Below are 23003 nucleotides of genomic sequence, written 5' to 3'. Positions count from 1 at the left end.
GATATGCAACGCTAGTGTGATTTGATCCAACATAAGGCAGATTGTAGGGCGATGTTAACGCTGACATTGTTGTTAGTGCCTTTTGAATTTGTAGTACTTTTTAGTGAATACATTGTCATGACACATTTATTCAATTACACAAACTTGGTTTGACAGTGTTTTCATCTTAGTGTCTCAAGTTCTGTCATAGATGCTGGTTATGCTGCCAAGAATTGATGACGGCCCAAGATGCTGTTATACTGGCTGTAAAAAATGTTTTAGTGTCAAGTTATTCCCAAAGTTGTTCACTGTAATTTGGTTAAATATCAGATGCCAGATATCAGGTGCATTTTTGCACAAAGCTCGTCAATCTTAAAATTTAAGAACTTGTTTCAGTTCTTGAATGTACATTCAATACATTCAGGGTTTTTCTGCCTCAGGCTTACTTGTTCTGGTATGACCGGTAGTTTTAAGAAGTTTAGAAATGTTTAAATGCCACGTTTAAAGACATATGTTCATTGTTTTACCATGGCCAAAATGAATCCGTGAATGAAAAGTGAATTAAGTTACAACGCTGCCATCATGTGGAGGTTTTTAGGATAAAATCACATGTATCGTCATTAGCGTCACTTATTTCATAAATGAATTGCATAATGCAACTTATAGTGATCCATATAGTACATATTTATAATAATTCACAAATTAAACTAGAGTGACCGTAGGCTGTAAAATGATGATACATGATGATGTAAAATCTCACGCACAGCGATAACGTGTGTGAGTAAACGCCACGGCAACAGGGTGGTGACGTTTCACTGAGAGCTGCTGGACATTCTGAATTCACTTCTGCAGTTGGACTTGACGAGTTTAACTGTTACTGAGAGGTGAACTGTCTGAGGCCCAAACACAACAACAAATTTCTGGAAAAGTGATCAAAAGAAAACACTAACGAGTGTTACGCAGATAGCGATGGCTTCAAGTGGACCCCCTGCTGTGGACCCCCTGCTAAGCAGAGCCAGACAGTGGATCCTTGCTTTTGCACGTCAGAAATCTTGAATTAATGAACGCATTCATTAATGTTCAACAAGTGTACTGAATGCTGCTGTCAACAGAGTTAACCTGTACCGCATCAGCTAGTCTGGGCGGGACCACCCTGCTAACTGTAAAGCTGTAAAGTCAATAAAAACATTTGTACACAGTGCTACTGTTGACCTAAGTTAGTTAGTCCACTAGCACCACATCAGCCGGGTTATAGTGATGTGTCGGTCTATTACATTGAACAAACTAAGGCAGAATGTAGACTCTGCAAGACTAAAATCTCATATCGAGCTGGCTCCACAAACAACCTGAATAGGCACATGTGCCGACCCACTGAACTGGTGGGCGACCAAGGCTTCAGTGTACCCACGCCTTACTCATGTGATGGCACGGAGACTGTGCATTATAGCAACTTCAGTCCCCTCAGAGAGAATCTTGGGTCTTTTAAGACACCGCTGTTATGCCTCCCAACGACAAAACCAAGTGGTTGATCAGTCGAGATCTTGGCTCACGTAGCCCGTCCACCAAACGGTACCTACAGTACCGAGGGTCGGACAGAACCAGCACCTGTTTCCGGCTCGAGCATTAACCTAAATAAATAAACAGAAGGGGACATGGTTAAGAATATTATGTACCGTAAATGTATGTAAAATCACCAACAAAATGAATGCAAATTATATTAACAATTCCATTCTGTTTAAAATATTACCTTGCGAGAAATTTGGGAAATGAACGGTATTTATTGCACCTAAACAGGGAAATAAACGGCGATTTGTGATGTCTGTCGGTCAGTACCACAAGTTGTGTAGTTTCAGATGCCTGTGTTATGCGGTGTGGGTCGTTGTTAGCATATAACCAAACCTCAAGCAGGACCAAAACACAAGCGGGCAGCTACAGGACCATGTGCCCTGGAGCTCCCCATGCAACACTGAAGTGGGCTTTTATCCTCCATGAGCTCCAGGGTCCAGTCGTGTTTAGAAGAGCCTCACTGACATCCAATGAGATTGCAGCATTGTTGCCGCTGCCTAACTGGCTGAAACACCTCGCCCAAGGTTCTGGAAAGGCAACGTCACTGAGCTTTCTTCAGCACCTTGCACTGAATGTTCTCCTGGACTCTCGGTCAAAGAGAGTCATCAATGATAGAGAGCTATTTACAAATCAAGAAATGTTTACCCCTCTCTGCTGTCTACTGGTTATCCTTACAGTGACGGACTAAATATTATAGTTATAAATATAGTTCTGTATTCATTGTAATAATGTTCACTCTAATGATTCCCTTTTTAATTCATTTTCAACCACAACCATCTATAATCGGTGTAATAAATGAATGTTTGACATATGCTTGCATTAGTTGAGTCACTTTTGAGTCCACTTTTAACATGTCGTGATAACGGACTTCCTCGTTAACAACGCTGCCTGTATATCTGCATTATTTAGTCACATACAGGGTAGGACATTCAACGACGCAACAAAGGACAAGAGACACACATGGCTTGAATACACTGGGGAGGTGCAGGTGATTGGACACAGGTGGAAACAATCAGACAATCACAGGGGATTACAGGACAAGGCAGGAAGTGAAGTTAACCCAGGGACACAAGAGGCAGGAAACTACAAAGTAAAACAGGAAATAAACCCAAACTGTGGCAGCTTGGACGTTTGGCACCATGGGTTGCAGTACTTGTAGGGTTCATTGGTCTCATCTGTACTGGTGTTTTATTTGGTCAGTGCCACTAATCGCTTCCGGATTAATCCACTAAAAAACAGATTATTTAAAGGTAAAGTGTTCTTTGTTGTGTTCCTCATGGTTCCTTACGTGGTTCTTGTGAAAATAAATAAAATTATAGCTGCGAGCAGCGGTGAAGCGGCCTTCGCGTACGAAGGAAAAACAATGTCAAAGTCAGACATCTAAAGAAAAGGGATAGAAAGTCGAAATTTTGAGATAAAACGTTAAAACACAAAGGAAACCTCTCTGTAACCGTAGTGGACCATAGATGACAACCAGTTGCAACCCTAATTTACCCTAATTTTACCAATACACAGTCTCACTTCAGCCGCACATTAAAACCAATTTGCAGACCGGTTCCGTATTGGTAAAATAAGGTTTTGTCATGGTCTGGGCTGTGCTCCTCCCCCTGATTGACCAGCGCAGCTAGAATTCATTGAGTAATTTTCCAACCCCATATTTTTTTGTGCACCCTCTCTACCCCTGCGCCACGACCACCCCACTGATGTTGTTGTTTACCATTCGGTCACACAACTTCCTGTACCGCGATGTTTTTAAAATGTCCTTCAATTATTTACGATTAACTCCATACGGTCGAGTCAAGCCTGTTTCAAAGTGACCAGGAGCTAAACACAGAGAACTCCTGCTGCACACAGAACCCTGGTTATGAACCAGATGCATTTTTCCCGTTTCTTAGCTTTCTTTTTAACGATTTTATAAAAACGATGAAGCACTTTCCCGGGTGCGCTGCAACATTTTACAAAACATTTTTTTGTTTTTTAGAAGAGGTGATGTCTTCAATCAAGAGCAACAATTGAAGTGATGGGGTATTCTAGATTTAAACACTTAATGAACGCTAAACAGACTCTTGATAATTCTTGATGTGTACTACATAAAACATTTTACTGTTTAAAAAATGTGTGGAGAGATGTTTTCATCTGAGACTCATTGATGTTGAATTTATCCTTAAAATATACACTTATTACTTATTTGTAATATGTGTAATAAAAAGTAATTCCAGTATTATGAAAGCTTTGTTTTTGTTTTAATTTGAATCACTGAAGATCTGACAGTAATTTGTGGAGATTTTTTTGGCTACACTGAAAATCAGCGAGACATGAACCCAAAACACAGGAGCATGTAAATGTTTTAACTTGTAAAACTTGTAACTAGAATACAAACGTTCACTGCAGACTGTCCAATGAAGAAATAAATACAACAATACATTAAACATGTTATGCAGAGTTAGTCAAAATCCAGAACCAAGGTAAAAAATATCAGAAAACTATCCAGAATGATTCAACCATGAAGACGGACACAGAAAAAAGAGAAGCACACAGACAAGTGAGACTTGTCAGGTCACGTTACGTAATCACACAACACACACAGGACAGGAAGTGAAGTATGCATTCACGTATATATAGGTGATAACCAAAAAACTGACAATATTGAGTATGCCCACTATGCTTTTATTAAAGACCTTTTTCAATAATAAAAAAATCGTATCAACTTATCAGATTTAAAAATGTAAAATAGGTCCACATAGATAAAGTTATTTCTGCATGTAATCAAGGAGAGAAGATATTCATCAGACTCTTCATTTCTTCAATTAGAAGTATTTTATTTAATCATTGGCTGGTGACAGTTGTGGTATTTTTTCAGAGTTTTGTAGTGGTTTAATTACAATACAAGTTCATGAATTATTGTTTTATTTGTCATATGCAGGAACACCAGCAGTGACATTTCGATCCACCTCCCAGTTACTCCTCCTTCCTCTCACAGACCTGTGACTTCTGCATTTAACTTGTCAGACAGCAAACTGCACTGAAGAAGAAACACTCACTCAATGTAAGTTAATGTCACCTTCAATCCATCGTTTTAGCAGCACTTAGCAAAACCTAGAAAACTGTATTTTTTTATTGAAATATAGTTACAAGAGATTTCATTCTAATTATTCACCAACAATTTTACAGATTGCCTGTTGTATAAAAGCGAATTTGAAAGATTTTAATAGATATTAGAGATGAAGAGGAAGTAGAAACGATAAATGAGGAAATGTTTTAGCTATCGGGGTAAGTCATTTATTTAAAGTTTAAATTGTATTAACACTATAAAAGTGTGTGAGGTTCATCAGTCCTGTAATGCAGAGCAACAGAGACTCAGAGTTATTCACAGTGACTAAACTCAAGTCACTGACTGTTAATGCTACATTATTATTATTGTGATGTGTGTGATACATAAAGATGATAGACTCACGGATATGAGCAGTTAAGGGGAGAACTCTGCTAAAACAAAGACCTGCACTTGATCTAATTGTCCCTCTGTTATGGACGTGGGCTTCTTTGGTAAGAGGGAGACATTCATAGTTTTATTCTCATCCAACACTCAGAGTCGTACTCGTCCACAGACTTGTGAGCTGTGGTCTCTTCACACACAGGAACTTGTGGTTGCACACAGCATGTTGGACGCTTCCTAGAACACTGATGTTGTGTTTGTGAATCAGGTGGTGAGTGTCATGGCCGACCAGTCTGTTAGGATGGTGACAGCCATCGTGTTGCACAGTGTCTTCTTCCTCTCAGGTGAGCTTCATCTTCACTCACTTGTGTTTCACTTCCATCATTTACTGTTTGGAAAATATCATTTCAACCTAAATTCACGTGAATGTTACAATCTGTGTTTTCCTGCTGAGCTCTTTTATCACGGAGACAAAAGTGACGTAGTTATTTGGAGACAGAGACGGGTTTGGTCCCACTGGGCTCGGCCTTGTGGGGGAAAGTTGTAAAACCAAAAAGATGAATCAACACAAAAACTGTTGAGGGAAAAAAAGAACACAACGCAAAACATTACTGCTGAAGTATATTTATCTTTGTGTTCATGTTATCGTTGTGTTTTTACTTTATTTTAATCACCACTGTTAATCATTAGTTTGTTTCACAGGTGCTTCCGCTGATTGTTCTGAGGTTTCAGATCTATTCATCACTGCACCAAAAGAGATGGAAGCACTGAGTGGATCTTGTTTGCAAATTCCATGTAACTTCAGCCTTAAATCAGGAGAGAAAATCAACAGCGCAACAACAACCTTTGGAGGGTGGATGAAAAATAGAAATGATGTGATTTTCAACAGTAGCGGGACAGTTACCACATATCCCATGAATTTTACTGGAGACTTGAGTCGGAATAACTGCACCACTTTATTTTCCAGTTTAAACACAACATACACACACACATACTACTTCAGGGTTGTGAACTGGCCATTTCGAGCAACAGCTGTTTGTGATCCTTCTAAAATAACAGTTAAAGGTAAGACACAGTTTTTTTTTAGAAAACAATCCATGATGTTATTATTTAGAATGAAAACAGAAACATGTAGAGGACAACTTTTATTGTGAATATAAATATCTACAGACCCCTACCAGGGAATTAAATATTAACGCTTTCTGGATTAAATTTATTTTTTGTTTGTTCACTACTATTACCGTAAAGTCCGGACTATAAACCGCTACTTTTTTCCCCACACGTTGAACCCTGCAGTTTATACAACGATGCGGCTAATCGTCATCAATGTCATTTTTTACGGGCTAACGCGTGAGAGCAAGACAGACAGGTGGAAGTTAAGGGGAAACCAACCTGCCTATCGGAGAAGGACACAGGGCAGCTACACGTAAACTTGCCATTAATTAATCAATAGTGAGACGTTCGAGAGGCAATGTGAAGAACTCCAGCACGGACGACTCTGGGTCAGCAGTCGTTTTTATGCCGCGTGGACACCGGCAGCTTATAGACCGGTGCAGCTTATATATGTACACATCTTTTTTTCGTTCAAAATGTATGTGGTGCGGCTTATATTCAGGCGGACTCTATAGTCCGGAATTTACGGTAATAATCCCATGAGAAAACTGCCTGTACATGCCAACCTTTTCATTGAACGCCTAATAAAGGTAAATAAGCAGAAAAAAAGAAACTTTTGAGACTACCCATCAGCGCTTTAAAAACACTAATTAGTGAAAGTTGAGATTTTATTTTCCCTACAAAGCATCACAAGTTAAATCTGAGGGGTTATGAGTTGATTGGTGAAATGAAAAGGAGAAAAAATGTTCAGCTGCACATATGAGTTCCTATTTTGGATTTTTCTCTAATGTTTGCTTCACTATGAAGTAGTGGAATTATTAAATGAAGCTCAGAGAGGAAATGGATCTGCTAACATTCACATACATCAGAAAAAGAACTAGAAACAAAGACATTATTTAATGAATAAAATATTTATATAGATATAATAATATATATAATATATTTTGCTCTTAAATGTAATGTAAAGAGTACTTTTATCATAAACTGTCGACTCAAGTCTTGTTGCTCTTTTTTCAGTGTACAATCTGTGTTTGATTTGAAACCACAGATTCTCCTCCAAAGCCCAGGATTGAGATCTCAGGTGATGTGAAGGAGAAGGAGTCTGTCTCTATAAGCTGCTCAGCTTCCACTCCCTGTCCACACTCTCCTCCTCAACTCACCTGGAACCTCCAACCAGACTCTCACCACATGATGGAGGAAAACACAGATCGAACCTTCACAACTAGAATCCAGAAGAGCATCACTCTGTCACATGAACATGATGGATTCATCATCAGCTGTTCTGCCAGATATCCTGTGAATGAAGGAAAAGATGTAAAGATGTCAGAGGAGAGAAAGACTCTCAATGTTTCATGTGAGTGTTTGTTCTTTGATCCTGTCAGTATACGATGATTCATGTTGTTACGTACAGTGCTCTATGGGTATAGGTCTAGAGATATGGTGTTCTTTTTTTTGTGTTGTTGGTTTGTGTTTTTGTCTCCCCCTTCTGTTTCCATTCTCTCACTTCACAGATGTGCACACCTGGTTCCCCTCATCCAATCACCACACCTGTTCCAGATGTCCCATCAACCATTCCCCTTTATATAGTCAATGTTTGTTTTCCGCGAGGAAGGCTCTTTTGTGTTGAGCTGGGCCTGCGGTTTGAAGAGCACTGTCTTGTGTTAAAATTAATTTAGTAACAGCCTACTGGTGTTTTTGTGATATCTTTTGGTTGTGCGCACAGGGTCAATGAGGACAGGTAAGATACTCTGGGGTTTACATATTGCATACACGTAGGTGTACCTGTTGTTAGTACCTTAGGCTAGAGTGAGCACCACCCACTGTATTTTTGGGTGCTAAGCACCGGTCAATGGGGGGGTGGGGGGTTTGTTTGTTCTTTTCTTTGGTGCCACTGACCGTCCTTGTTGATCCCTGTGTTGCTCTTTTGAAAAATAAATACTTTTTTTGTTAAGTTTTGTGTATTGGATTTTGTGTGGCTAACGCCTCACTTGCCTTGACCTGTTGCGCTCCAGGTCGAGCCACCAGGGTGCGTAACAGATGTGTTCACACGATGTCGGCTGCATAAAGTTTTAATGTCACATTTTCCTCAGATGCTCCCAAGAACACCTCAGCGTCCATCAGTCCATCAGGTCGGGTGTCAGCAGGTAGCCGGGTGAACCTGACCTGCTCCAGCAGAGCCAAGCCTCCTGTGAGCCGCTTCACCTGGTTCAAGACCAGCAGAGATGCACCAATCAAAGTATCTGAAGGAGACTTTTACAGCTTCAATGTCACTGATGGAGGAGTTTATTACTGTGTGGCCACCAATCAGCTTGGTGATCAAACATCATCAGAGATCCATCTGACTATAGAAGGTAACTAATAAAGGTACTTCAGCAATCAATATTGTTACATTCCCATAGTGTCTTCATTTAGTCGTTTTTTTTCATCTTGTCTTGAGGTGACGTTAATTATCCACTATTGGGTGCAGTTCTTGGAGGAATCATCGGGATCATCGTGCTCATCGGCCTGGTTGTCTTTGTTTGGTCAGTAGCATCATTAAAGAATGTGTCTCCAATGACATGTGCTCTTTTTTTGGTATTCTGTGTATTAGACCCAACATTTTGTCTTGCAGGCGTTTGAAGTCTCCACATCCAACTGCACATCAGAGTCAAGTGAGAACACACCAAACTGGTTTTGTAATTATTTGGAAGCAAGCAGCTTTCACAATCACTTCCTGTTTGCTTCATTTATATATAAGCCATTATAAGCAATTTAATGAATCTATTCTTTCATGCAGAATCAGCCTGTTGAAGAGACAGTGACAACAGAAGAAGGCGTCCACTATGGAGAGATTAACTTCTCAAGGCTCGGATCTGGACAGTCCTCTGTCTTGGAGCAGGACGGTGGACAGCAGGAGGACACGCTTTATGCGCAGGTCAAAGTGTCCAAGGCAGCAGACAATGTCACACAGACTGCTGACGTCCCAGAGGATCTCTACGCTCAAGTGAAGACAAAATGAGCCTTTTCTTGTGGTCACATTTTGGTTGGATTCTTAATATACTTAATATAACAAGCTTCATCCGTCAATTTATGTGGAAAATGTCTTTACTGCTCACAGCTCAGATAGTTTTAGCAATTATTTGATACTTTTCACACCCTGAGGTTTGTGTTTTTTAGATCAGCACTTAAAAGTCCCACGGCTCTAAATAGAGAAGTATTCTAAAAGACGGCGCTCTTTATATATCAACATGTGCTATTAGATTTGAACCTTTTTTATGTTTGTGGAATTGTTTTTTTACGTTGTATTTATTTAGGCTTTTCTAAACCGAATTTATTTTACATCTTTTGAATCAACCACATTTTATTGTACTATTTCTGCTTCTTCAAAGGACAATTATTTACTACAGGTATGTATTAATTGCAAGGTAATAAAAACCTTACACAACTTAATCTCATTTGCATTTGTTGGTTCATAGTTTCACGTGTTGTGTGTAAACATCTTGAAAATCATACAACTTAAATCACAAACATTACAGAAGTATCAATGAATTACGCATAAGAATTCCCACTGGATAACTAGGTGATTGTAGATATCAATTTATCTGAATGAAAAGCTTAACGCTAAATAGAAAGGGCATTTCCTGAACCTCAGTCAATTGTATAATAAAATTTCTGGTGCTAAAATACACTTTAAAAAATGTTACAAGTAAAAATGTTAGATTGTCTGACTGTTCTCCCTTTTTCTTTTCTAATCTTTGGGTTTCAGCCTGAAAACATCAGCAGGCCAAACGTTGAGTTTTTAAATGTCTCAAAAGTGTTTGTGTTTTAGTGAATGGAGGCAGTGACATTAGCTTCTTCATGTGAGAAGTTCAACAAGATCAAAGACATCTGACCTTCATGTTTTATTAGTGGGAAGTCGTTGCGTTGTAGACTATTTGCTTTATCTGACATTTCTATTCCAAACAAATTTCCCTTCTTAAAAAGAGAAAGATGAGTCACTGGTTGTGATTATTTTACACACACACTCAAAGTTAACGATTACTGCTTTTTTTAATTGAATTTCAATGATCGGATAAATAGAAAGCTCCAACAGTTAAAATAACAAACATCTTTGACTGAGCAGCGATTAATAGAACTCTCAAACAAACTATGTTGTGGAAACCAAATAGGAGTGGGATGTTTCTAAGGCAAATCTCAACCTGGTCCTCAGAACTCGGGGTTTAAGTTAAGATGAATGAAACCAATAATGTGTGATTAGGGGGCTAAGCTGTGTGTGTGTGTGTGTGTGTGTGTGTGTGTGTGTGTGTGTGTGTGTGTGTGTGTGTGTTTGTAAACCCAGTCAGTGAGTCCTAAGTGCACCGTAACAATCTGCATCCTGAGTCTTCAGCGACCACCGACCTGTTTCCGGTTGATCTTCTACTTGTGCACTTTCTCCTCCAGCTCCTTAAGCTCCGCCTCCACCTGAGCAGGTAGATCGGCTCCAACTTATTTGACATCTAAAACAACAACAACCAGAATTAAACTGGTGACATGTTTCATTCTTGGTTAAACCTTGTATAGGCTGCACAATGCCAACCTATTGAATTGAAGCCTGCGAAATGCTTTCTTTTCTGCCGTCAGGTGGCCTATCCAGGCCACGTTGTCTCAGAGCAAGGAGTGACCACAGACCCTGCTAAAATACAGAAAGTGCAGGATTGGCCTACGTCTACGTCCATCCAGGAGGTCCGTCAGTTCATTGGTCTGGCCTCGTACTATCGACAATCCACAACCTCACCAAGAAGTATGCCCGGTTCCAGTGGACCTCAGAATGCCTTCTGACGCCAGAGACGTTTGATGAGCTAAAACAAAGGCTAACCACCAGATTAGAGCGTGCTTATTGGCATATGGGAGCCCTAAATTGTCCAATTGTTGTACCACATGGCGAGAACTGCTAGCCTTAGTTGAGTTCACATCACATTTCAGACAGTACCTCCTGGGATGTCATTTTACTGTGCGCACTGATCACAGAATGGCCAACGTGGACTACTGTTGCCTCATACAGTCCAGCCACAAAGACAAACTGGAGCCAATGGTGACGGCTCAAAATCCGAGGTGGCGTCCTGGTCAGACGGTTCAATTGTCTTCATGACATTGAGTATTATCTACAAATTGTGCTACCCTGTGCATGACGGACCAATCGGTGGACATTTGTGGAGTTGAGCGCACAGTGGCACAGCTCCAGACTAGATGGCACTGGTACAGAATGAGAGAGGTGTCAAACCGGCATTAGCTGTGCGTCCAAAGGAAAGGAAAGGGGATTAACCCCAAAGTTACGGACAGGCAATGCTTTGGCGTTAGCATAGAACGAAGTCTACCCTGCAATCTCCAACTACGGTCAGAGGCAGACAGGCAGGAAAGGTTAACAATGTGTTCCATCTCATGGAACAATTTTGTTTGGGGAGAGTTCTTTGGTTCAACTTCATGTTGAGGTCATGTGAAGCTCTCGAAAAAGTGAACTCTGTAAAACATTTTAAATGGGTCCATGTTCAGATTAAAGCACTGCCACATGTCCATGATTTCTGAGGAACCATCAAAGGGCAGGGAACTAAGAAGATGATCACACAAGATGGATTGTAAACACTTTCGGAATAATACGTATTTCATGAGGTAATTAAGCTTTAAGTTGGGTCTGTAAAACAGAAAGAAATCCTGCTTTCTTCACACACACAACTAAAGGTTTAAGGACATGCCGATTGTACGGTTGTAATGTTCATGAAACACTTTGATGCGTGTAGCAAATGAAATGCTTTTCTTTAATGCAAATTTACAAAAAAACGTTCATCCTGTAGGTGGCACTGGAGGTTCCTCTATGTTTTTAAAAACATATACGGTTTATCTGCTCTGGGTCAAAATGCTAAGGACACTCATCAGTCCTGTCATTTTTGCAGAAAATGTATACAACATTTACTGAAGCCAAGACATCTCTCTCAGAGGTGTCAAAAGAATTCACATTTATTACTCAAGTAGAAGTACAGATACTTGGGTTTAAAAAGACTCCTGTAGAAGTTGAAGTACCAACTCAAGCGTTTTACTTAAGTAAAAGTATAAAAGTACTGGTTTCAAAACTACTTAAAGTATAAAAGTAAAAGTAATGTAAGAAATCCCATTAAGGACAAACTCTTAATGCGTAACCTCGCTCACACAACACGTCAGTCCTTTACAATGTGATCAGAAGGTGCCTGCAGATCACGTGACCTGCCGTTGGGATGGTGGAAACATGGCGACATTCAGAGACACAACAAAACAACAAATGTATCTGACTAACAGATAAAACCTCAACCCATTTTCCAGTGACACGAGTCAGAGGACGGACACACACGTTGTTCCCATTGATTAGGTAGACTGTCTCCCCCAGGTTTACTACGTCATGGGGGGGGCGCACCCCTGTTTATAATGATGGGGAACTCTGAACTGTCAGCGGTCGGTTATCAAAACATTGGCCAAATAACCAGTATGTTCAGGCTTCATGAGCAAATACAGAATCCCTATGTGTTCATTTCCAAAGCCGCATTAATCACTTTATTTAATACGCTGCGTGCAAGTCGCTGTGTTGTGCCAGACTCTCAATAAAACATTTAGGACAAATCCACGGTCATGAAGATACTCATCTAACGTTACATAGAATCTGCGTGAGGAAGAGGAGCAGGAAGAGGAGGAGGGTCCATGTCGCTAAATACCAACTTTCCAAAGACCACTTTTCCCACCCGGTGTCGCTCCGATCTGCCGGCGCATCGCGGAGAAAACCAATCGGGTGTCTGGATGCTAAATGTTTATACTTCTCATCCAATCACAATCACATTCACTCCGTCCGCATAGCGCCACTTATCTAGTTTTTTGTGTTTTATAACTACGACAAGCCGGAAGTAACGAGGCTGTTTTTAAAATGTAAGGAGTAAAAAGTGCAGATATTTGCGTGAAAATGTAAGAAGTAGAAGTAAAAAGTCGTCTGAAAAATAAATACTCCAGTAAAGTATATACCAAAATTTCTACTTAAGTACAGTAACGAAGTATTTGTACTTTATTTGTAAGTTATTATCTATTATTAGCCTATATATAATAGACAAATCTATCAGACTTTAAAATGAAAAAGTATTCAATGCATTCCAAAGGTCCACATAAAAAAAGTTAAATCCAAAGTTAAAGTCAGTTCGAAGACTTTAATTTTTTCATTGGCTGGTGAATTAATGGAGGTTGTGGTATTTTTTGAAGGTTTTGTAGTGGTTTTAGTACAATAAAGGTGTGTAAATTATCGTTTTTTTGTTTTGCCATTTGCAGGAACACCAGCAGTGACATTTGTCTCCACCTCCCAGTTCCTCCTCCTTCCTCTCACAGATCATCTTGGTTCAAAGACCGGTGACTTCTGCATTGAACTTGTCAGACAGCAAACTGCACTGAAGAAGAAACACTCACTCAATGTAAGTTAATGTCACCTTCAATACGTCATTTTATCAGCAAAACGTAGAAGAAATGTATTTTTTATTGAAATATCATCAAGTTACAACTTATTTTCTAATTATTATTATTATTAACAATTGTACTAATTGCCTGTTCTATCAATGCAAAGAGAATTTGCAAGATTTGAATAGATATTAGAGATGAAGAGGAAGTCGAAACAATAAATGAGGAAATGTTTTAGCTATCGGGGTAAGTCAACAATACAGGTATGTGAGGTTCATCAGTCCTGTAATGCAGAGCAACAGAGACTCAGAGTTATTCACAGTGACTAAACTCAAGTCACTGACTGTTAATGCTACATTATTATTATTGTGATGTGTGTGATACATAAAGATGATATAGACTCACGGATATGAGCAGTTAAGGGGAGAACTCTGCTAAAACAAAGACCTGCACTTGATCTAATTGTCCCTCTGTTATGGACGTGGGCTTCTTTGGTAAGAGGGAGACATTCATAGTTTTATTCTCATCCAACACTCAGAGTCGTACTCGTCCACAGACTTGTGAGCTGTGGTCTCTTCACACACAGGAACTTGTGGTTGCACACAGCATGTTGAACGCTTCCTAGAACACTGATGTTGTGTTTGTGAATCAGGTGGTGAGTGTCATGGCCGACCAGTCTGTTAGGATGGTGACAGCCATCGTGTTGCACAGTGTCTTCTTCCTCTCAGGTGAGCTTCATCTTCACTTCAATCATTTACTGTTTGGAAAATATCATTTCAACCTAAATTCCTGTGAATGTTACAATCTGTGTTTTCCTGCTGAGCTCTTTTATCACGGAGACAAAAGTGACGTAGTTATTTGGAGACAGAGACGGGTTTGGTCCCACTGGGCTCGGCCTTGAATCAACACAAAAACTGTTCAGCGAAAAAAAGAACACAACACAAAACATTACTGCTGAAGTATATTTCTCTTTGTGTTCATGTTATTGTTGTGCTTTTACACATTTTAACTGTTAATTATTAGTTTGTTTCACAGGTAATTCTGCTACTTGTGATGTGCATTCAGATCTATTCATCACTGCACCAAAAGAGATGGAAGCACTGACTGGATCTTGTTTGCAAATTCCATGTAACTTCAGCACATCAGGAGAGAAACTCAACAGCGCAACAACAACCTTTGGAGTGTGGCTTAAAAAGGAAAATAATGTGATTTTCAACAGTAGTGGGACAGTTTTCACATATCCGATGAATTTTACTGGAAACTTGAGTCAGAAAAACTGCACCACTTTATTTTCCAGTTTAAAGACAACATACACAGACACATACTACTTCAGGGTTGTGAACTGGCCCTTTCGAGCAACGGCTGCTTGTGATCCTCTTCAAATAACAGTTAAAGGTAAAATAATTTTGTTTTTCATAAAACAATCCATGATGTTATTATTTAGAATGAAAACAGAAAGACAACTTTAAATGTGAATTTCAACACCTACTATCTACATCTACAGACACCCACTAGGGAATTAAATATTTACGCTTCCTGGATTAAATGTATTATTTTTTTGTTCACTACTATTTCCGTAAATTCCGGACTATAAGTCGCTACTTTTTAGTCGCTACTTTTTTCCCACACTTTGAAGGCTGCGGCTTATACAACAATGCGCTATGATAAGATTTTACCTTTTTTCATGTTTTACGGCTAACGCGCGAGAGCGAGACAGACAGGTGCAAGTTACGGGAAACCAATCTGGCTGTCGGAGAAGGACACAGAGCGGCTGCGCGTAAACTTGCCGTTAATTAATGAATCAATGGTGAGACGTTCGAGACGGCAATGTGAAGAACTCCGGCACGGATGACTTTGCACAAGCAGTCGTTTTTATGCCGCGTGGACACGTGCAGCTTATATATGTACACATCTTTTTTTCGTTCAAAATGTATGTGGTGTGGCTTATATTCAGGCGGACTCTAGTCGCCTGTAGGCTACATGCCGACCTTTTCATTGAACGCCTCAAAAACCGGAAGTCTCAAAAGCTCATTTTTTCTGACTATTTACCATCAGCGCTTTGACAACACTAATTAGTGAAAGTTAACATTTTATTTTCCCTACAGAGGGTCACAAGTTAAATCTCAGGGGTCATGAGTTGATTGGTGGGAAAGGAAAAGAGAAAAAACGTTCTGCTGCACACATGAGTATGACTTTTCTCTAATGTTTGCTTCATTATGAAGTAGTGGAATTAATAAATGAAGCCATGTGAGAAGTTCAGAGAGGAAATGGATCTGCTAACGTTCACATACAGAAAAAGAACTAGAAACAAACCCATTATTTAACAAAAAATATATATAATAAAAAATATTTGATATAATAATATATTTTGCTCTCAAATGTAATGGCAAGAGCCCTTTCATCATAGACTGTAGACTCAAGTCTTGTTGTTCTTTTTTTCAGTGTACAATCTGTGTTTGATTTGAAACCACAGATTCTCCTCCAAAGCCCAGGATTGAGATCTCAGGTGATGTGAAGGAGAAGGAGTCTGTCTCTATAAGCTGCTCAGCTTCCACTCCCTGTCCACACTCTCCTCCTCAACTCACCTGGAACCTCCAACCAGACTCTCACCACATGATGGAGGAAAACACGGATCGAACCTTCACAACTAGAATCCAGAAGAGCATCACTCTGTCACATGAACATGATGGATTCATCATCAACTGTTCTGCCAGATATCCTGTGAATGAAGGAAAACATGTAAAGACGTCAGAGGAGAGAAAGACTCTCAGTGTTTCATGTGAGTGTTTGTTCTTTGATCCTGTCAGCATACGATGATTCATGTGTTCACACAATGTCAGATGCATAAAGTTTTAATGTCACATTTTCCTCAGACGCTCCCAAGAACACCTCGGTGTCCATCAGTCCATCAGGTTGGGTGTCAGCAGGTAGCCGGGTGATCCTGACCTGCTCCAGCAGAGCCAAACCTCCTGTGAGCAACTTCACCTGGTTCAAGACCAGCAGAGATGCACCAATCAAAGTATCTGAAGGAGACTTTTACAGCTTCAATGTCACTGATGGAGGAGTTTATTACTGTGTGGCCACCAATCAGCTTGGTGATCAAACATCATCAGAGATCCATCTGACTATAGAAGGTGACTAATAAAGGTACTTCAGTAATCAATATTGTTACATTCCCATAGTGTCTTTTGTGTCATTTTTTCACTTCTTTTGTTTTTTTCATCTTGTCTTGAGGTGGAGTTGATCATCTTCCATTGGGTGCAGTTCTTGGAGGAATCATTGGGATCATCGTGCTCATCGGCCTGGTTGTCTTTGTTTGGTCAGTAGCATCAGTAAAGAATGCGTCTCCAATGACATGTCGTCTTTTTTTGGTACTCTGTGTATTAGACCCAACATTTTGTCTTGCAGGCGTTTGAAGTCACCACATCCAACTGCACACCAGAGTCAGGTGAGAACACACCAAACTGGTTTTGTAATTATTTGGAATCAAGCGGCTTTCACAATCACTTCCTGTTTGCTTCATTTATTCTTTCATGCAGAATCAGCCTGTTGGAGAGACAGTGACAACAGAAGAAGGAGACGTCCACTATGGAGAGATTAACTTCTTGAGGCTCGGACCTGGACCGTCCTCGGTCTTGGAGCAGGACGGTGGACAGCAGCAGGACACTTTGTATGCGCATGTCAAAGTGTCCAAGGCAGCAGACAACGTCACACAGACTGCTGACGTCCCAGAGGATCTCTACGCTCAAGTGAAGTGAAAATGAGCCTTTTCTTGTCACATTTTGGTTGGATTCTTAATATACGGTTTACATAAATAATAAGCTTCATCTGTTTCATGGAGAAAATTAATTTTGAGAAAACATAATCTTCACTGCTCAGTTAATAAAAGGGGAACTTTAAACATCCACACCCTGCAGCTCAGATAGCTGTAATAATTTTAGATCCGTACAAATAAGAGTCCCACGGCTCTAAATAAAGAAGTATTCTAAAAGACAGCGCTCTTCATATATCAACATATGCTATAACAAGATTTTACCTTTTTTATGTTTGTTGAATTATTTTTTCTTTGTTTTGTTTTTTAAACGTATTCCGTTCTTTTACATCAACCATACAACTATTTTATTGTACTTTTTCTTCTTCAAAAGACAATAATTTACTCCATATATACATATTTACTGCAGATATGTTGTTATTGCAAGGTAATAAAAATATACACGACTTCATCTCAGTTGCATTTATTGCTTCATAATTTCATGTGTTGTCTGTAAACATCTTTTGAAAAAAACTTAAATCAACAATACAGAAGTCTCAGAATAAATTATGCATAAAAAATCCCACTGGATAACTGAAGGTGATGGTCTGTAGACAATTTATTTGAATGAAAAGCTCAACGCTAAATAGAAGGGGCCAGATATATTATAATAAAATATCTGGTGCTAAAATACACTTTAAAAAATGTTGCGAGTAAAAATTAGCCGCCCAAATGTTGAATTGTTAAAGGTTTCAAAAGGCACAACAAGGTTGTGTTGATTGTGTTTTAGTGAATGGAGTCAGTGACATTAGGTTCTTCAAGTTCAACAACGTCAAAGAAATCTGACTGTTATATTTTATAGGTGGGAAACGAATTTCCCTTCTTAGAAGAGAAAGATGAGAGTCACTGGTTGTGATTATTTTAGACACACTCAGAAAGTTAACGATTACAGGTCTATTGTTTTTGTTTTTTTAGATGGAGCTTTCTATTCATCCGATCATTGAAATTCAAACAATTAAAATAACAACATAAACATCTTTGACTGAGCAGCGATTAATAGAACTCTCACACAAACTATGTCGTGAAAACCAAAAAGGTGTGGGATGTTTCTAAGCCAAATCTCATCTCACGCTCAGCGATAACGTGCGTGAGTAAACGTCACGTCAACAGGATGGTGACGTTTCACTGAGGTCACCTGAAAGCTGCTGACCTTTCTGAATTCACTTCTGCTGTTAAACTTGTAGCTGTGTTACATAAAGCGTTGGACTGTCTCTGGCCCAATCATCTGGAAAATGACTCACGGAGAACAAATTGTTGGGACTCAACTTCCTGCACTACATCCATGTTGACCATGACCAGACAAAGGCTCACTGACAACCAGATGAGAAGGTATGGGTAAGGAGCTTGGTACTGTCACACAACAGACCACATCATAGTTTAATTTCATCTTCACCGCAAGTTATCTAACTCCTGTCATTTCAGATCCTCCCACATCATCAGCTCGTTACCCCCACCTGGTTCTCCTTGCCCTCACCTGAAGCACATCCCCTCATCGAACTCTTCGCCTGCGCCCTTTCTGGATTTGTTTGCCTGTCGATTTCTGGCATGTGATTGCCATCCTGTTTCTGAACCCTGCCTGTCCCCGTTTACGGATTTCCTGCCTGCCCCCCATTATTTGTTTGCCCATTGGACTGCTATCCCGGTTTTTACCCTGCCTGTATCAGCAAAGAACTTTTGATTGTATTCTGCCTCGGAGTTGTGCTTTTGGGTCCCTATACCTGTAATCTTTACAAGTTCTAAGATTCAGAGACATAAAGAGGAAACCAATGCGGATGTTTCTCACAATACTGTGTGGAGAAGATGAAGCCTGTAAATATTTTCTAGATTACAATAACATGCGACCAATTGATAATGTTAGTATAGAGAAGATTTAGTGTGAACACCAACACTCAGTGTAACAAAATCTGGATATGAAATGTTGATGAGAGCAGCCAAAGGGAAATACATGTTGTATTGCATTCGTGTTGTATCTTCTACCAAATAGAAAGAGGAAAAACACTTCTATCTCTTGTTTTTAGGGCAGGACTCCTGTTGTGTCCTTGGGAAATCCTGATGCTCCTGAGAGTGGATGTGAACAGAACCGCATGGAGCATATTTCTCTACCTCACTGGTTACTTGTAGAATTCTATAAAAAAAAAAAAAACTTGCGACATCTCAAGGAACACTTTTGTTTGGGGAGATTTCTTTGGTTCAACTTTATGTCGAGGTCACGTGAAGCTTTTGAAATAGTAAATTGGTTACAGGTGTCATGAAATGCATCGTGGTTTAAATTGCCCTGAACCAGCTTTGCATCTTTCACCCAGCAGGCACACAGAGTCATGTGGATTACTCTGTAAAACAAAGAATTTTAAATGAGTCCATGTTCAGATTAATGCACTGCCACATATCCAACAGTTCTGAGGAACCAGCAGAGGGAAGTAAGAAGATGATCACACAAGATGGATTGTAAACACTTCCGTAAAAATAAGTATTTCATGAGGGGATTGAGCTTTAAATTGGGTCCGTAAAACAGAATGAACTCCTGGTTTCTCCACACATACAACTAAAGGTTTAAGGCCATGCCAATTGTAAGGTTGTGATGATCATTAAACAATTGGATGCATGTAGCAAATGAAATGCTTTTCTTGAATGCAAATTTACAAAAAAACGTTCATCCTGTAGGTGGCACTAGAGGCTCCTATGTTTTTAAAAACATATAAGGTTTATCTGCTCTTGTCTGCAGAAAAATAAATATAGACCTAAACATTTACTGAAGCCAAGACATTTCCTAATGCTTCTTCCTTCGAGAGCAGAGCTGGATGCTTCTCTTCTCTGGGCAGAATAGGTGGCCGACAGGTGGTCTCTCTCAACAGAAAGGGCTGCGTCTACCACGGCATCGTCCAGCACGAGATCAACCACACAGTGGGCTTCACTCACGAGCAGACCAGGAGCAACCGTGATTGCTACATCCGGATCAACTGGGAGAACATCAACCCTTAGATGGCCTACAACTTCCAGAAGCAGAACACCAACAACCTGAACAGTCCCTACGACTACTCCTCCATCATGCACTATGGAAGAACAGCCTTTTCTATCAATGGGTGGGACTCCATCACCTCCATCCCCAATGCCAACACCCAGATCGTACAGAGGATGTACTACTGGGATATCAAGAGGATCAACCTGCTTTATGGGTGCTAACAACAGAGCTTCCAACCCAGTGTGTTCCAATGGCTCTTATTTCTGTTTAGCTTTTTAGTCACTGCATTTCCTCACATTTGTGAATTTCACAGCAAATCCAATTAAGCCTGGAACACGCCCCCATCATCAGCCGCCAATCACTGCTGTCTTCTGATGCCAGCTTAAACGAAGGAGTCGTGGATGAAGCAGAGCAGCGCAGTTGCTGAAAACACGTCCATGAGGTGCAACCCATCCAAAGCTTTGTGTCGTTTCAGTGTTTAATAAATCAGATACTGCTGGCACAGCGTTGCGTAATTGCATATTTTTTTCAAACCATAATGCTTTGCACTGCTTAGGGGGTGCTCGGCTGAAATACATATTTTGTAGGGGGGTTACATCACTAAAATTAGGTCGAGAACCACTGCCCTAGATGGTCTGTAGTCCATGTGCCCTGGAGCTCCCCATGCAACACTGAAGTGGGCTTTTATCCTTCATGAGCTCCAGGGGGGGAGGCGTGTTTAGAAGATTGACAGCCAATGAGATTGCAGCATTGTTGCCGCTGCCTCACGTGCTGAAACACCTTGTCCAAGGTTCTGGAAACGTCACCGAGCTTTCTTCAGCAGCTTGCACTGAATGTTCTCCTGGACTCTGGGTCAAAGAGACACATCAATGATAGAGAGATCTTTACAAATCAACTAAATATTTTTTTAAAAGTTTTGGATTGATTTTACTGTTCACTCCAATGATTCCCTTTTTAATTAATTTTCACACACAACCATCTATAATTGGTGTAAAAAATGAATGTTTGACATATGCTTGCATTTAGTTGTGTCACTTTTGAGTCCACTTTTAAGATGTCGTGATAACAGACTTCCTCATTAACAACACTGCCTGTATTTCTGCACTATTTAGTCACAAAGGTATTGTGTAACCAAGCTGTACTGCACTTCTTTAACAGCAAGTTCACTTGCATTTGTCTTTCAGGTGGTTAGTTGGAGTTCTGCTAAAGTAGTAAATTAATTTCCTCATTGCACTTCCTCAGGGCGGCACGGTGGCGTGGTGGTTAGCACTGTCGCCTCACAGCAAGAAGGTCCTGGGTTCGATTCCACCCAGTGGCCTTTCTGTGTGGAGTCTGCATGTTCTCCCCGTGTCTGCGTGGGTTCTCTCCGGGTTCTCCGGCTTCCTCCCACAGTCCAAAGACATGCTCTGGGGATCAGGTTAATTGGTGACTTTAAATTGCCCGTAGATGTGTGAATGTGAGTGCGAATGGTTGTATGTCTCTGTGTCGCCCTGCGATTGGCTGGCGACCAATCCAGGATGTACCCTGTCTATCGCCCGAAGTTGGCTGGGATGGACTCCAGCCCCCCCGCGACCCTGAGTGCAGGATAAGCGGTTTGACAATGGATGGATGGATGGATTGCACTTCCTCATTTGGTGGGGAAACATTTGACTGAAGTCTGCGTTTTGTTGCATTCAAAATATTATACATTTTATTTAGAACTGATTTCATATATTTTAACAGCAGTGGTTATACAGGCAGGGGCAGACTGCCCACAAGGCGTATAGGGGAATCCCTTGTGGGCCGACGGGGTGTTGGGCTGGTCCAACACCGGCCCCCCTCCCTCTGGCATCGCCGGGCCGACTACTTTCTGAGCTCCACAGATCAAGTTAACTTTACTCTCCTGGTCGAGGCAAAGAATCACTGATTGAGATTTATATATTTCTCACTAACTGCATTTCACACTCATGGTTTCTATCTTTCATTATCTTCTATTTTCCTTTCTTTTTTTACTTTGTTTTAGGTGTCCAGCTCGCGGTACAGTAAATTATTAAAACTTCTCTCACTTATTTGGGAAACCACGGACTGGTGACACAATTTCTTGTTTTGTTATACACCTTCAACACCCCCTTTAGGAGCCATTCGTGATATTTGTGTAGAACATGGTTCTGTTTTTTACCGCTACCAAAGACGCATAGCGACATCACGAACCAGATGTATATGTGTTTTATAAGGTATAAAAACTAATGAACGGTAACTTCACCCAAAGAAAATAAAAGACATGGAATCTCTGTGTGTGTGAGTGAGGAACAGGATCTTCTCCCGCACCCTCCGAGTGGCTCACAAAAATCTGTCACTACACCCCGTTACACACACACACACACACACACACACACACACACACACACACACACACACAATCGCAGACCCAGAATGCAACTACTGATACCACTGATGTTCACACCCCATCGTTGTTAATTTCTACAACATACCTCTATATACTAATTCCATTCTCTGATTCCATTCCTTAAGGCTCTGTAGATATACGTATAACCCTCTGATACTGGCCCAGAGAGAAGCATATTTAACTATACCTGGAGTGTTGCAATAGCCAATATATTTTTATTCCATGTGACAAGCAGTTTCCAGTGCAGATTTTATGTGGGGAAATTTGCTTTAAAAGACAGAGAAAGCAGCTTTGACTTCAGCGGCCCTTATCTTCAACCACTGATTGGCATCAAGCGAGA

At 40.4% G+C, this 23003-nt stretch overlaps 2 protein-coding genes across 5 annotated transcripts; both read left to right on the top strand.

The window, feature by feature from the left end:
• Positions 1–4459: 4459 nt before the first annotated feature.
• LOC120811671 (myelin-associated glycoprotein-like) lies at positions 4460–9518 on the top strand. 2 transcript variants are annotated; one of them, XM_040167261.2, is made up of 8 exons: positions 4460–4591; positions 5247–5322; positions 5681–6043; positions 7140–7445; positions 8182–8442; positions 8529–8613; positions 8703–8742; positions 8868–9518. In XM_040167261.2, exons 2-8 carry the CDS (start codon positions 5259–5261, stop codon positions 9087–9089), a joined length of 1341 nt encoding a protein of 446 aa, XP_040023195.2. In that variant the 5' UTR covers positions 4460–4591; positions 5247–5258; the 3' UTR covers positions 9090–9518. The 2 variants fall into 2 exon arrangements, with proteins under 2 accessions (XP_040023195.2, XP_077951748.1); XM_078095622.1 differs by having other exon boundaries at positions 5669–6043.
• Positions 9519–13390: 3872 nt separating this feature from the next.
• Positions 13391–17730, top strand: LOC120812019 (cell adhesion molecule 3-like). Of its 3 annotated transcripts, XM_078095624.1 has the most exons (9): positions 13460–13524; positions 13674–13753; positions 14160–14235; positions 14531–14902; positions 15981–16286; positions 16381–16641; positions 16742–16826; positions 16916–16955; positions 17047–17730. In XM_078095624.1, exons 3-9 carry the CDS (start codon positions 14172–14174, stop codon positions 17263–17265), a joined length of 1347 nt encoding a protein of 448 aa, XP_077951750.1. In that variant the 5' UTR covers positions 13460–13524; positions 13674–13753; positions 14160–14171; the 3' UTR covers positions 17266–17730. The 3 variants fall into 3 exon arrangements, with proteins under 3 accessions (XP_077951751.1, XP_077951749.1, XP_077951750.1); XM_078095625.1 differs by lacking the exon at positions 13674–13753 and having other exon boundaries at positions 13391–13524; positions 14543–14902; XM_078095623.1 differs by lacking the exon at positions 13674–13753 and having other exon boundaries at positions 13391–13524.
• Positions 17731–23003: the final 5273 nt, after the last annotated feature.

The sequence above is a fragment of the Gasterosteus aculeatus genome, chromosome 21, assembly GCF_964276395.1.
Source record: "Gasterosteus aculeatus chromosome 21, fGasAcu3.hap1.1, whole genome shotgun sequence".
Taxonomy (NCBI): Eukaryota; Metazoa; Chordata; class Actinopteri; order Perciformes; family Gasterosteidae; genus Gasterosteus; species Gasterosteus aculeatus.
This window is presented reverse-complemented; position numbering and strand designations above follow the sequence as displayed.

What these genes read in the sequence shown, in the direction of transcription:
- LOC120812019 (XM_078095623.1), top strand. Translation starts at nt 14,172, where the DNA reads ATGGCCGACCAGTCTGTTAGGATGGTGACAGCCATCGTGTTGCACAGT. An exon ending in CAGTGTCTTCTTCCTCTCAG is followed by an intron (nt 14,236 to 14,530) that starts GTGAGCTTCATC and finishes GTTAATTATTAG; the next exon opens with TTTGTTTCACAGGTAATTCT. An exon ending in GGCCTGGTTGTCTTTGTTTG is followed by an intron (nt 16,827 to 16,915) that starts GTCAGTAGCATC and finishes TTTGTCTTGCAG; the next exon opens with GCGTTTGAAGTCACCACATC.
- LOC120811671 (XM_078095622.1), top strand. Translation starts at nt 5,259, where the DNA reads ATGGCCGACCAGTCTGTTAGGATGGTGACAGCCATCGTGTTGCACAGT. An exon ending in GATCCATCTGACTATAGAAG is followed by an intron (nt 8,443 to 8,528) that starts GTAACTAATAAA and finishes TCTTGTCTTGAG; the next exon opens with GTGACGTTAATTATCCACTA. An exon ending in CAACTGCACATCAGAGTCAA is followed by an intron (nt 8,743 to 8,867) that starts GTGAGAACACAC and finishes TCTTTCATGCAG; the next exon opens with AATCAGCCTGTTGAAGAGAC.